The following is a 14,592-nucleotide window of genomic DNA, read 5'->3' as shown; positions in this document are numbered from 1 at the left end:
ACATGTTCACTGAAGTGAATTTACAGGAAACACCACCCCCATCCCCAACCTTCAGAATTAATTTAATGGAAGCCAGTTATTAGGATAACAGTTTTATGTTTGAAAATAAAGTGTATAATGATTGTCACTGAGAACTTTGCTGATTTTAGGTTAGCATAGTTAGTGTCAGTGCTCAGCAACATTAATAAAATAATTAAAACATAAATTAATAACATGAATCAAAATCTGAAATAGCACACAAAAGTTTTGTACAGATGGGAAGAAGAAATGAAAGCCAAATGGAATCCTTAGTCCTTTGTGAAACTGCGCCTATTATACAGCTATTCCAACATGTAGCATCTGAAACGAAGAATCGCAGTCCGCTTGCTTCCCTTCTACTATTCCTGAATTCATTTTGCAGCTGTCTGGCGTCTGACTGATTTCACCTTGGACAGGGGAAGATGTATCTTGGGGGAGATCTGTAAAGATAGTGTCAGATGAAGAATCTTGGCTTTCTGCTGGAACAGTGATTTGTAGCCACCTACTCTCTGTTTCATCATTGCAATTGGTCCCTTCCTCAGCCTCTTCCAGCTGCTGAACAGATTTCAAATACTCTTGTATTAGTCTGGTGTCCTGCTCACTAGTAGAGCTCTCTCTACTTTGCCCACATTCCCCATGGCCATCCTCTATATCTGAAGAATATGCTGAAACAGAATTGCCACATTGTTTGACAGTATCCACTGAAAGAGAGCTCTCAGTCCCTTCTGTTAAACTCTTTTCAGAGCTACACAGGTCACCAGTATAAGTCTGATCAGCTGCAGAAGACTGAAAACCAGAATCTGGGAACTGCAAAAAAGACTTCTCCTGAAGAACGTCATTAGCTGGAACTAACCAAGCAGAACTAACATCTGGTGGGGTTTCTTGCTCAAGTGTGGATGATTGAATAGATTGTTCAGATGGACAGAAAGGACTGGCTGACGGGATCCCAGGTTGCCAAGTGGCACCTAAATTTTGTGTCACTGAAAGCTGCCATTGTTGAAGGGATTTAACCTGTAAAGTATAGAGAGAATTTCATTATGAAATGCAACTAAGAAAGTATTTTCATTTTTAGAGTATTTCTTGCATCCAGCAACAAAGTAGTATAAGATTTAAAACTGAGTGAACTATACCTTCAGTGAAAACACAGAATCATAAGATGGTTTGGGTTGGAAAGGAACTTAAGATCATCTAGTTCCAACCCCTCCCTGCCATAGGCAGGGGCGCCTCCCCTTAGACCATGCCATCCAAGGCTCTGTCCAACCTGGCCTTGAAAACTGACAGGATGGAGCCTTTATCACTTCTTTGGGCAACCTGTTCCAGTGCCTCACCACCCTCACAGTAAAGAACTTCTTCCTTATATCTAACCTAAAAATCTCCTGTTTAAGTTTGAACCCATTACCCCTATCACTACAGTCCCTGATGAAAATTCCATCCTTGTAGGCCCCCTTCAGACACTGGAAGGCTGCTATGAGGTCTTCCCATTGTCAAAAAAAAAGGGGTTTAACCCTAGATACCCAACACTGACAGAGCACAAAAGCCTCTCATTTCAGGAACCTGAAGAAAAAGGAATCTGTTCTGAAAAACAGAAAGGATGGGGAACCTTAATGATAAAAACCATGCTTAAGAAAATAGTCAGTCTTATATTTGAAATAATAGCTTATTAGATGTATTAATAACCTTTCTAATTTAGAAATTAGTTGCTCACAAGCAACACAGCTTGACACCATTTCATTGCCTTGGGCATCTAGCAGTCACATCATTCTTCACACTTCTGCTACATTTGTTTAGCTTCCCTTTCATTTTGTCCTCCTTGCACAAGGCTATAATTTAGCCTTCTGTAACAAAACCAGTGTTCCAGCACTAATACTTCTGAATGTTATTTTCCCTCAGAATACCAGTAAACAACACAGCAATTAGATTCCAATAAGCCACCCAGGTTATTATTGGAAAAAAAATGAACCATATCGACTATCTCTTCAGGATCTACAGGATGAAATAATGCTTTTCAAATTCATATGTAAGCAGAAAAATAAGAGGACTAAAACTCTCTACCTGGTTCCAAAGAAATCTGACAGCTTCCTCCTGTACAAGCCTTTGAATCTTGTCTTCCTCTTTTTCTTTCCTCAGTCTGCAAGAACACACATTCAAATTTATGCAGCTTAAATAAGCACCATTTCAACAACAAGATAAACAAGAATACATAAAAATGCCTATGTACATAGCCGCACTCTTGAAAGATACAGAGACCAACATTAAGACATTACTGCAGTCTGGCTTGTCACCAATATCCAGCTGCTGACTTCAAGTTTCTTTTTCAGAGTTATGTTAAGATGCTGCTTCCTTTTGCTGCAGCACATTTATCGACTTGCCACTACTTTAAGTTTATTTCTGTAAACTGAACCACAGCCCTTTATTTTTTCCTGCACAAAACTCCCTCCCGAAATAGTGCTCCTCCATTTCAAATTATGTTCTCCCTAAATGATACTACTTGGATATAGGTATGATGTGTAAGCACTGGAAGTTTCTAGAAGTTCAAAGGCTCAACTTGATTCACAGAACTTTTGTGGCTTCTGATAGTAAAGAAAACGAGCCTGGTCAGACTGTCAATTTCTGGGCTGATCCAGAGAGATACTAACCAAATCTGCAATCTGTATCTTACAAATTGAGGAACTTTAATAACGACCTCCTCCAAATGTGGTTCCACAGGATCCCCCAATTAAAAAAAAAAAAAAAAAAAAAAAAAAAAAGGAACCAGAATCAAGCATAGAATCACATTTTAAAATTGTAGCATGCAAGGCAGAGAGAATTCTTCTTTTCAGCAGTAACAGAGCAATGACTCTCAATATGGACACTTCATTTATAGACTGTAATTGCTAGGAGACAAGAAAAAAAATCATCACACTTAGCAATTTCTATTTTGGTTATGCAGTGAAACATGCAAGGCCTACTAATAGAGGAATAGAAAAAAATGCATTCTAACCCAACCCACTCATAGAAGGCACTTCGAGAATATGAACAGTTATGTGCATAACTGTGCTTTTCTTACAGGAAGTGATCTGCTACTGTAATCAGAGTTTTCTATTACTGATGCTAGGTTCTACTGTGAGTAGTTACATCAAGACCCATTTATACCCGTTCTGAAATATCCTTGAACAGTGGTTATATCCATTCAGATTTGAAAATACACACAGCATGACCTCAACTTACTTTTCTATTTCATCAGTTAAGCAAATGATGTGCTCCTGCATTCTGTTTAGTCGAATTTCATAGCGCACTTCCTTGGCTCGGAGATGGTAGTTCCTTGTGTAAAATCCTCTCCAGCAGGCCTGAAGCTTGGTAGCTGCTTTAGTCATTCTCTGCAGTTCAGTTGCACTTCGATCAACAACAGCTAATGAATGAGAACTTTCTCCTGTCATCTGGTCAGGATAGAGAGTTGTAACTCCCAATTCAGCTCCTCCTGAGGTGCTGGGGTGACTATGTAGAACTTGGTCTCCAGAGGACGCTGAACAATTGCTAGTATTAGCAGTAAGGCTATCTGTTACTGGATTAGAAGGCGGCAACCGAATACTCTCTTTGATATTCTCTTGAGTATCCACACTTCCCACTGCTCTGTTGGAGTGCTCTCTTGTAACACATGAAGCTTCTTGCTTGTTAGTTGTTTCTCCACTATTAACATCCTTCGCACATTCGATCACCGTACCATCATCATCTTCTAAGCCCAGATTGATTCCATCTAGCTTCAGGTCTGAAGTAGGAGACACAAGAGACAATCCTGAAGCAACTGGCATGAAAGTAGACTCTGATGATAAAAGGCTGCTGTTTAGTTTGTCTTCATCAGTCTGTATATCTTCGAGGTATAGCTCCTTGTGAAAACTTCTTTCAAGAAGAGAAGTGTTCTTTACTGCATAGGAATGATCATCACTTGCACTTGGTCCAACCCAAGAATTCTTCTGGATCATAGGTTCTAGATAGGCAGAAAACTGTATTCAAAAGTGTCATAGTAATTTGAATAATATAATTTAATTCACAGGGATTCACAATTTGGTTTAGACAGTTAGAACCTGGGTGTGTAAGATCTAAAGTGCCAGTAGTGATAAGCATTATTTCTGTATAAGAAGGACAATAACTGCTTATCACAGTAACACCCACAAACTTTGCAAATACTGTGTATAGTAAATTGCACAAACTGGCCCCCCTCCCCAAGAAGTTACACTTTTATCAGATGCAACAGTCAAAAGTAATAACTCTTTAGTTTACTGGGTTGTGTTTTTCATCTAACAAACTTACTAACAGTCTAGTAAGATTATTAGGTGAAAGACATTCAAGACATGAATAAACATGTATTTTTAGAAGACAAAGTATAACTTCAATTGAAAGTCTCAAAAAGAAAAATCAATAGACTAATAACAGGGCTTTGTTCCGAAATTCTCTCCAGTTATCTATGTTACACAAAAAAAAAAAATAATAAATTATTTCCACAGGTTAGCTCACAGGTGCAGATTAGCTTCTTACCCCTTTCAAGAACTATCTGTGGTGGCTGGGCTGGACTGCTGTGTTCATGAGTGGCTGGTGGTGTTTTGTTGGGAGTAGATGTAGGTGGTCCTTCGTTTTGGTTTTGATGCATCAACTGCCTCTGGTGAAGCCTAGCACAGAGTTCCAATAGATTTTTATATTTATTTTAAAGTTTTGGGGTACAGAAAACATCTAAAAGAAACTTTCAACTACTTTAAAGGAAACAAGTGATCTAACCATTCTAAACAAGATGCCTGTTATGCAGCTCCCTACAAGACACTAACAGGACTACTCACAAAGTAGGGGTTGCACAGACTGCTCCTGTTCTCCTTCCTCTTGCCCCTTTTCTTCATTACGTGTACGTATATTAAAAAAAGAAGAAAAATCCAACATGCAATTCTGACTATATATATTCTGATATTTTAACTGTCTGCTGCAGGATACATTATGCTTGTATGTATAGAGGAGTTTGAGGAACGGAGGCAGTGTCTTTTACATTTGAAAATGACCAAATCAAGGAAAGGGTGTCCCTGTTACTAAAGGGACAAAATCCTAATAAAAATCAGCATTGACACAAACATAACATCATCTTCTACAAACTGAGAAAAAACACAGGTTGTTTCAGTCCAGCTAAATTCAAAGATCATGAGGCAGAAGTCAGAAAGTCAAACTGCCTTGTAAATCACATGTATGTGCATACTATTTATACGTATGTACTAGGGATTTCGGGGGATTGTTTTTTGGTGAGGGGATTTTTGGTTTTGGGGTTGTTTTAAAGAATTCTATTTTGCAAGTCAGCTTCCTGAATCCTCCCCAGAATCATCATGTGAATGTCAGAGCACCTAGCTGGAAATTTCAATGTCAATATGCTTTTACTGTACCTTCTCCTCTGAAATACCCCCAATAGTTCTATAATTTCCTTTTGGAGATCAAATTACACTACAAAAACATGTAGTAGCTCCTTCCAGATCCTCCCAAGTTTCCAGCCCTTTTGATGAGATACTGCCTTCCTGCTTACCACAACACTTCTGCTGCCCAGCTTTCTGCTCCCACTGTGCAACTTACATGGCCTACTCCTTTGAGCTGACCCTTCTGCTCTCATCTTTCTGCAAAAAAGCTTTGTCAATAGGTCCTGGGGAACTGGGATACCTGTATTGTTATGTTTTCTGGCTAATCCCAATTTCATAACCTTTTCATAAGAGGAAAGTGCACCACTGTGATTCTCCGTATCTACTTGCATAGTCCTTAGCAGAACAGCTACTGCTGGCAGAGCCAACAGGCTCTACAGAGGCCTCCGCTGACAGACCTGAGATGCCAGATACAGATATTGTGATGCGCACCACTTTGCGGGAACAGTGTCACTCAAAGAACCACCTTAACTCTAAAACCAAGAAAGAACACATTAACAAAAGAAGTGGCTACCAAACCAGTTTACCACAACAGCCTTCATTTAAAACTAAAATTAATCTAAGCTGTGAGGTTTTCCTTACTTTCTCTGCGGGGAAAAAAAAAAAACAAACAAAACCCAACCTCTCAGTAGATAGGAGTGTGGTTAAAATAACACAAATCATCTTCAGTGTCCTACAGAGAACAGACTGAAAAAATATAGAGAATTTGCCCCAAATGGCTTGGCAAGCAAGAAACACTCCTGCTGCTGTGTTCTTGCCTCTCATTCCCCTCTAGGACACATCCTAGACTGCCATTACTACTCTTATCTCCAGAGCCCTCACTGTTGTTTTGAAATACTTAAATAGAAATCTTATTATATATAAAACGTAAGACCTATCATCATATTCTCACTTACACTCTCTAACAAGAGGGAAACAGGAACTTCTCACCTTTGTTTACTCAGTATTTTTTCCAGTTTGGCATCCTCTTCAGTCTGGAGACCATATGTTGATATAAGAGGACAAACAGTAGCTAAGTACTGGACTAGCTGAACATGCTGCCCAGGGCGATACGATCTTCCTTTACCTTGACTGTAGAGCCACTCTGCTTTCAAACTGTTACGAAGGGGGAAAACAGTCACCATTAATGGATGGCATAAACTTCCTAAGTCTCCTTTGATTACTGTTCTTCTAGTGGGTACTTAAACACTAATCTACAAATCTAATCAAAACTTAGAACATAAGCAGTGCCCAGAGGAACTGAGAATTTCATTACCAGGATAATTAACAAGTATTCCCTTATATAAGCATTGATGATACAGACAAACAACTGACAAAAACTGTGCGGTCTCTGCTTTATTTGTGTGTAGTCTTCAAGCACCGAAAACATGTTTGTGTCAACAAATTTATCAGCAAAGCTTTCACAGAAAAGTTCACACAAACATGCAGAATAGGCACAGAGAGTGTATCTTGCTGAAAGTATTCAACAACTGAAATCTGCTTTTAAATTAAATGCTCTTCAGTCCTAGAACATTTAATAGATCTATATACAATAATACAGCTAATACAGAAAATCCGATCAGTCATGAAAAAATAAATCTAGAATTCTTACAGGCATCTTTCTGAGAAAGTCATAATATGTTATGGTGAAACAGAAACACAACTGGTTTAACTTTGACCAAAAAGGCAGCTTTTTATTTTAGTAACAGGCAAAAAAAGGAAGACATTAATATCCTGGAATATGTTAATGTATTGGACTAGAACTGGACTGTGTTTATACTGGATAATATTTATGCTTGGACTATTCTGACATCAAGAACTTCAAGAAGATGTCGCTACTGTCCCACAGATACAGTGATCACAATGATTACAGTAACAAGTGATTTGAGCTAAATAATATTTGACTAACTGATACAAAAAGTGTAGAAATGCACATGCACATAAGGCCGTTTATAAAAGGGCATGTTTGAGCTTCCCCCAAGATAATACTTTCACATCTACCTATTGTCTCATTCTGCAAAGTCAAAGAGGCTGTAAGTTTAGAAGGGGTAACAGAACATTGATAAATTGCTGCCATAGTTTTGCTCTGTAAAAGTACTACTGTGAGATGAGTAACAAAACAAAAGCTTAACTTGACATTTCTACTTAAATAAACATGAGATCTTACAAAATCAGTGTAACAGATGAAACAGTGTAGCTTTTGCTATAATTTCACTGGCCTGTATCTCATATGGCCTTTAGCAATACAAACAGGATTTCAAATCATTAGCACTTTTCCATTTTTTTATTACATAAAAATGTTATTTCAATTGAGCCAAACTTTATTTGATAATTTTATAGATTCAATACTATTATATCACCTTTCCTTCTGAGAAATCACATATCCATCTAGAACTTTAAGGTTCAGACACCAGCTGACAATATACGGCCTGTAGTCAAAGCCAGGGATAGAAGGTGTGGCCATCACACAAGGATTGTTCATAATTGACAACTGTTCCAATTGACGGAGAGAGGTCAGGAAAGAAACCTTGAGAGAACAAGACATTTTTTAACTGTGCAGAGCCATTAAATGCTTACAGAATGTACCACATTTATCCTAGTAACAGCTAGACATCTTACACAAAACAACATAATTACAAATACTCTGAAAATCACATTCCCTTTTTAAACATGAACATCTTTTTACACAGGCATGTAGCAACAGGACAAGGAACAGTGGCTTTAAACTGGAAGAGATTTAGATGAGATATACTGAAGAAATTCTTCACTGTGAGGGTGGTGAGACACTGGAACAAGTTGCCCAGAGAAGCTGTGGCTGCCCCATCTGTGGCAGTGTTCATGGCCAGGTTGGATGGGGCTTTGAGCAACCTGGTCTAAGGGAAGGTGTCCCTGCCTATGGTGGGGGGTTGGAACTAGATGATCTTTAAGGCCCCTTCCAACCCAAAGCATTCTAGGATTCTGTGATCTTCAAATGACCTTCTATCAATTACTGCCATTTCCCCATTAATTCTCCTTTAAGTACTATAGCCCTTGGAAAGCATTAGCTTCTCTTAAAATCTGGGAATGGGCCTTTATGCATAGAAAAGTGTATTATTTCCATCATTCCAGCCTACTACAACAGGTATTCAGAGTTTAACAAAAAAAATGGCAAAGTTAAAAGCTGGAGAAACACTATCATGTTTTAAAGAGGAGATGTATTACCAAAGTAAGACTTTTCTTCCAGCATGGAAGTCAAACTGACAGTTTTGGCTGCTACTTATATTAAAAAAAACCAAACAAACCAAAACAAAACAAAAACAACCCCCCAACGAAACCCCACACCCAACCCAAAGAAACCAACCAAACAGAAAACACAAAAAAAACCCCATACAAAACAAAACAATAAAGACAAAAATCACAGGCAGAATTTTTGTTTCTCTCATACAGTGTTTGAGAAATAGATAAAATAAGACATGGGCCCAAAATCTTTCAGTTGCAACAGGGGCATTTCAAACATCTGTTCTAAACAGAGCAGCTGCAGAAGCCCTCTGCAGCAGCTAATCAGCTCAGCTTTCAATCTTCAATAATGAAAAGCCCTATGTAAATTTATTCCTTAAAGTATACTTCTGACATCCTTGAATAATATACAAACATAAAAGAAAAAAAGGCAAATTTTCTTTAGAGCATAAATTTTAAAATTAAAAGGCAGCTAATGTTAACATAGTTATTACATATAAACTATTAAAAATTACTTCTATCAACATGGGTTGTTTCAGAAGAGGGAGCTCATTTTCAGTTACACACTCAAAAGAATTATCACACTACCTGCTTTCAGTCTACCTAAAGGCAAGGTGATCTCTTCTATGTCTTACCTCATTTAAGTCTCTGATTTCATTTTCTGCCAGAGAAAAAACAGTCAGATTCTGAGGTAGACAAACAGGGGCAGTGCGAAGTGAAGTTATAATATTTCCATGTAGCAACAGAGTCTGTAAAATAAAAATATGGTGTATGTTTGATCATAGTTTTTGTTCAAGCAGTATCTGCACAATAAACACAAAAGAACTATAATTAAGGCTTTCTGGTATCATCAAAATTATTTTTTGTTTATTCTAGCACAGGAAAACTGATTTTTTATGTTTTACATAATGGGAGAAAAACCTTCTCATTTAAAAATACAGTAGTCACAGAAAAGAAAAATAATTGGAAACATTGTTCTCTACAGTGTTTGTGCTGAGGCATGAGACAAGAGAACCAAGAGCTATGAACGAGATATCACCCTGTTATCTTTACCAAAATCATTAGAGTAATTATAGAAAAAAAACAAACAAACAAAAAAAAACCCCAAACAACCCACTGCCTCAGTTCCTGCAACTTGAAAACAAGGAGAAGAATTTTCATATGCTTCCCTCTAGAAATTATAGTGATTAATTAAAATGTTTTAAGAATTAGTGTTTGAATAATGAATGCTTTAAAAGGCAGCAATTTTCATAGCAAATTTCTTCATGCAAAGAATGTAACAAACCCAGAGATAAAACAGCAGCTACCTTCAGCAACTTCAGCTTGGAGAGATCACCTAATTGAGCTATGTTGTTGTCAGACAAATCAAGATGCTGAAGAGACAGACAGGAATTGATTTGCTCAACGGCCTACAAAAAAAGAAGTCAATTACTCATAGTAACTCTCAGTCATTAAATAACAATTATAAATTATTTTGAAACCTAAAAAACAGCAGATAAGTGACCCAAAATGAAAACTGTTTTTACAGTTTCATTTTAAAGACGATAATTTTTTCCTATTTGGGGGACTATTTCCCAATTCTCTTTAATTTTTATATCAAACCTTTCATTTTGTACCTATACAATTCTTGTCCAGAAGCTGTCCTTTTCTGTTTCATAAACCAGTAGATGCAAAATGTCAACATTTGTTCCAATCAAAACCAGAAAAATTCAAATTTCTTCATAACATTTTCCAAATTTCTACTACACTAGATTCTGAAAACTACAAAAGACTAAATACTTTACCTTAAGGTTATTTCCTGCCAAGTTCAGCCATTCTAGGTGCACCAAATCCTTCAGTCCTTCCACATACCCAATACTATTATGAGGCAAGTTTAGCACCCGGAGATTAGTCAGTTTTGCTACGCCCATCATTCGCACCAATCGATTGTTGGCTACAGAGAGCTGCAGATTGACACACAAATAAAAGAAACAGTTTAAACTATTAAACTGCACAGAGAGAACAGGCTTTTAATTTTAGTGGTTAAAAATAGTCCACCAGGAACTTCTTCAATTTACGTATTCCATTTTCAAGCAGACAACACAGACCATTGCAACAGCCAGGAAATTAATTACTGATGAAAGAAAGTAGTCTTCGCAACTCACTCTGTAAACTTTAGAGGAAATTCTCCTAGCAACAGCTAAATAAAGGAGAATGAACGAGGAATCATGTCATATTAATGCAAGATTTCAAAATCAGAATTGCCAGATCGTTGTGCAAATTGTTACACCATTCCTGGTGTAAAATCATACTTGCTGTCAATATGCCAGAGGACAAAATGCATTCGACATAATTCTCAAAAGTGTTCTGTGCTAACAGGACTGTAAAACACAAACTTTTTAAAGGATAAATCCTGACTAGACATCCACATTAATAACAACCACCAAGACAGCAGACTGGTGAAGGTTTGTTGTAGCAACAAACCCCACTTCTCCTATGTCAGTTTAGCTTGTCTCTAGAAGCTATTAGGTGACTTCTGGTCTATCTGAAGTCACTTTGTGATAATTAACATAGACTTGTACAGCTTTGCTGGAGAGATTAATACTCTGATTTTTGCAAACACCATGCACAGGCATAACATTGTTATCATTAATACCTTTGTGAACTTAAATGGACTGCTGCTAGTCTTAAAATTAAGGATAAACACTAGCAACATCAGGGTCTACATGGATAGATACATTCACAAGACTGCAACAGATCCTTTCCACTATTATTTATTTGGTATTTCTATTTTAGCCTAAACCACAAGGCTTTTTTTTTTTTTATTCTTGTAAATTAAGGCTAGCAATCAGATTCCTTTGTGAAGAATTCTGAAATCCAAATGGAGAGGAGAGTCCTGTATGTATGTCTGCATGTTTACAATTACATAGAGTAAAGGTAGTTATTTTTAAGGTCACATAGCTCAAGTATTCAAAAGCTAAGAAGTATCAAAATTTGGATTATCAGAGATTTTCCAAGTGACACCACACCCCCAATTCAGATTTATTTAGTTCATTTTGTAGTTACCTAGGTGACAGCCTCTCCCGCTATCAACTGTAGACCTATGCTGAAAACAAAGCTTTCTATTTTAGTAAGTCACCATTTATTCTCCTATGAAGACAGTAACTGCTAACTTTTAATTCCATAATATGACCTTGAAGCAGAAGTATTTTAATTAGCAACACAGCACCATTATTTCATAGCAAATTCAAATCAAGCAACACTGACCTGCATCAAATTCCTGCATTTCTCCAAGTGCTCTAATTTAATTATCTGGTTTTTGTCCAGAATCAGAGTGTGAGTATCAGCATCACAGGGTAATGCTGGACCCAGTTTTTGTAATCCTTGACCTGACCAGTTGACTACCAAACCTTAGAAGAAAAATAAAAAAATAAAAGACCCAAAGTCAACACTTTATGTATGAGAACGCGTACAAAAAAAGCAAAGCAAGATAAACAGATTTGTTTTATAATGCATGCAGCTAATTTGCAACCACAAATGAACTTCTTTTTCCATGTAAAACTGAAGCAAATTACTTCACCCAAAACATAGTAGACTAACTGATAAGGTTACTGAAACACACATTCCAGGCTCCAACCCAATAAAAAATTCTGGGAAAGCCAGTAACAGATCCTCCAAAGTGGGAAGCAGAGCAATATTTCAGTAGCTAAATTTAAAGGTATGATCCTTGATCTTTAAATTCTTCAAAGCTTTCAAGTTCTAAGCAGTTTTACAACTACCTAGCTATGTGTAGGCACTCTAACTGAATTCCTGCTTTTAGACAAACCCAGAACATGTCTAGCCCACATCCATAGGATCACACTGCACAAAGAACAGAAATATCCAGGGTCTGAAAATAAGTTAAGCAGCATCCATCCTTTCATCAAGCAGAATGTGCAGAAACCTGATGAGGATGCAAACCTATAAACTTAACCTTTCTGCAGAGTTCCATCAAACACCCTGATAAAGTATTTGAAGATAGAGCACTTAACTCGTAAATGTGAAATACCTATGTGACAGTCCTCAGCCAGAGGAAAAAACAGCCTTATCATGAACAAGTCCTCAAACAGCTAGACCACTGAATAAAAACCTGCAGGTTTTTCTTTCCCCGACTATGCATTTCAAAGGAAAATTATTATTAGCCCCGTTTTTGTTTTTTTAAATAAAGTACACTCTAGGTACCAACTCAAAGGAGAAGTTTCAGCATGTGAAACCAAAACTGACACCTCTCTGTTGTCTGAAGTTGGATGCTTAAACTTCAGAGAAGAAACAAACTTAAGAGTCAACCTTCCCTTTAAAACTTCGTAACATGTATTTTAAGACATGATCTTTTTTAGCAGTTTGGCTGCTGCAGATACCTAATCCTAAGTATTTAACTACCTTAACTTATTGGGTAAGGAATATGTCTAATTCAGAGCCAAAGATTCCACTCCAGGACTTCACTGGCTAAATCCTTGAGTGCATATCACCTTGGGATTTTAATGCTTGTGTCCCCAAATTTTATCAATAGGCTAAATGTCTCATATTCCAGCAAAGTACCTAGCAAAAAGCCAGAACAAAGAACCCGTGCATATGCCATACTACAGCACTAGTGACATTTGCAGTCTTTTAGGGTTTAATTATGCTACAGATGCAGACAAACATTTTTGGAGTACCACTTTGTCAACTACAGATTATACTTCTCTAAGAAGAATCTCTGACATTCATCACACTTTCATTGCTTCCTAAAACTACAGCCACCAAAGAGCTCAGAAGAGCAGCACAGCACCAGAAACAGTCACTCTCCTGTGTCTGCACATTCGTGGAGAAGGTACTGCATGTTTTCCACTGAAGTAGCCACCTCTGCCACCACTTGGTCGTTTTAGCTGAAGAGAGGAATTTTGTATCTGCTCATTTATCCAAGGGCTTGTTATGAAAATTCACAACTGGCCCACGACAACTGCAGAGAGAAGCTAGGACCCACAATACAGAATTGCATGTGTAATCCTTTTATTCATGCATGTGAGGTGTCCCATTCAAACTGGATCACCTTGAATATGGTTCTACATATGGTTCTTATACCTTTCAAGCATTCAGGTACAAGATTAGACTAAATGCTACTTAACACCCGCACACAACCAATTGCAAAGAAACTGTATTTCTATGGCATCATTATCCACCTGCTTCTCTATTGATCTAGACATCCTTGGAGCCAGTCTTGCTATAGTTACTTATCTACAATGCCAGACAACGGGAGGGTTTCACAGAGGTGTTAGAGAAGCTAGGATGCTGACACTATCTTGGTTGCCTGGGGGTATCCTTTAACCTTTGTGGGCAACTTTTAAGATTCAGAGAAGCATATTTCCCATTTCAAGGGCATCTGTCCTTACAATGAGCAGGGTGCTTTACTTTTCTTGCTTAAGCATGACTATTCCATATACAGTGTGAACTATACACATATATATCTTAAGAAAGGTAATACAATTTCATACTATAAAGCCTCACTGGTATAATACTTTATAAATGAGGTTTTCTAATAGGCTCTCAGTAGCCAAGAAAATATTTAAGAATTGCTTGTTACTCATCTGGCTGCTAGATGCATTAGCAGATCTCAGAAGCTCACAACTCTTACTCAGGCCTTTGCTTACTCACCGAGCTTTCAAAGCCAGAATTGTGTTGTTATAACACACCATCCTTTCAGGCAGAGGCAGAAAGCAAGAAATTGCACGACCTCTCTGCCCTCTGCTGTACTGAAAAGGGGGCTTACTTCAACTCCTGACCTACCTTCTACAAGGCTGAGGGCAAACCCCTTCTCGGGGCCCGGGCCTCATCAGTTTGGACAGCCCTTCTCCGCGCCACCCCTGGCCATGCCCAGAGCCAAACCCACTGCCAGGCGACTACCCCCGCTCCTCAAGACGGGCTGCCTAAGCGCTGTTCTTCTCGCACCTCGTTGTCCTGGCCG

At 37.9% G+C, this 14,592-nt stretch overlaps 1 protein-coding gene across 1 annotated transcript in view; it reads right to left on the bottom strand.

Annotated features, from left to right (window-relative positions):
• Positions 1–312: 312 nt before the first annotated feature.
• CEP97 (centrosomal protein 97kDa) overlaps positions 313–14,592 on the bottom strand; it is a 15,335-nt gene continuing 1,055 nt past the window's right edge. Inside the window, exons 2-11 of the mRNA XM_010012266.1 lie at positions 11,880–12,025; positions 10,418–10,576; positions 9,941–10,042; positions 9,269–9,382; positions 7,778–7,944; positions 6,369–6,533; positions 4,531–4,661; positions 3,226–3,982; positions 2,071–2,146; positions 313–1,029 (exon numbers count right to left, since the gene is read on the bottom strand). Of these exons, the coding sequence (XP_010010568.1) occupies positions 313–1,029; positions 2,071–2,146; positions 3,226–3,982; positions 4,531–4,661; positions 6,369–6,533; positions 7,778–7,944; positions 9,269–9,382; positions 9,941–10,042; positions 10,418–10,576; positions 11,880–12,025 (2,534 nt within the window). The remainder of the gene's footprint in view (positions 1,030–2,070; positions 2,147–3,225; positions 3,983–4,530; positions 4,662–6,368; positions 6,534–7,777; positions 7,945–9,268; positions 9,383–9,940; positions 10,043–10,417; positions 10,577–11,879; positions 12,026–14,592) is intronic.

The sequence above is a fragment of the Nestor notabilis genome, unplaced genomic scaffold, assembly GCF_000696875.1.
Source record: "Nestor notabilis isolate BGI_N333 unplaced genomic scaffold, ASM69687v1 scaffold24373, whole genome shotgun sequence".
In the NCBI taxonomy this organism is placed as follows: domain Eukaryota; kingdom Metazoa; phylum Chordata; class Aves; order Psittaciformes; family Psittacidae; genus Nestor; species Nestor notabilis.
This window is presented reverse-complemented; position numbering and strand designations above follow the sequence as displayed.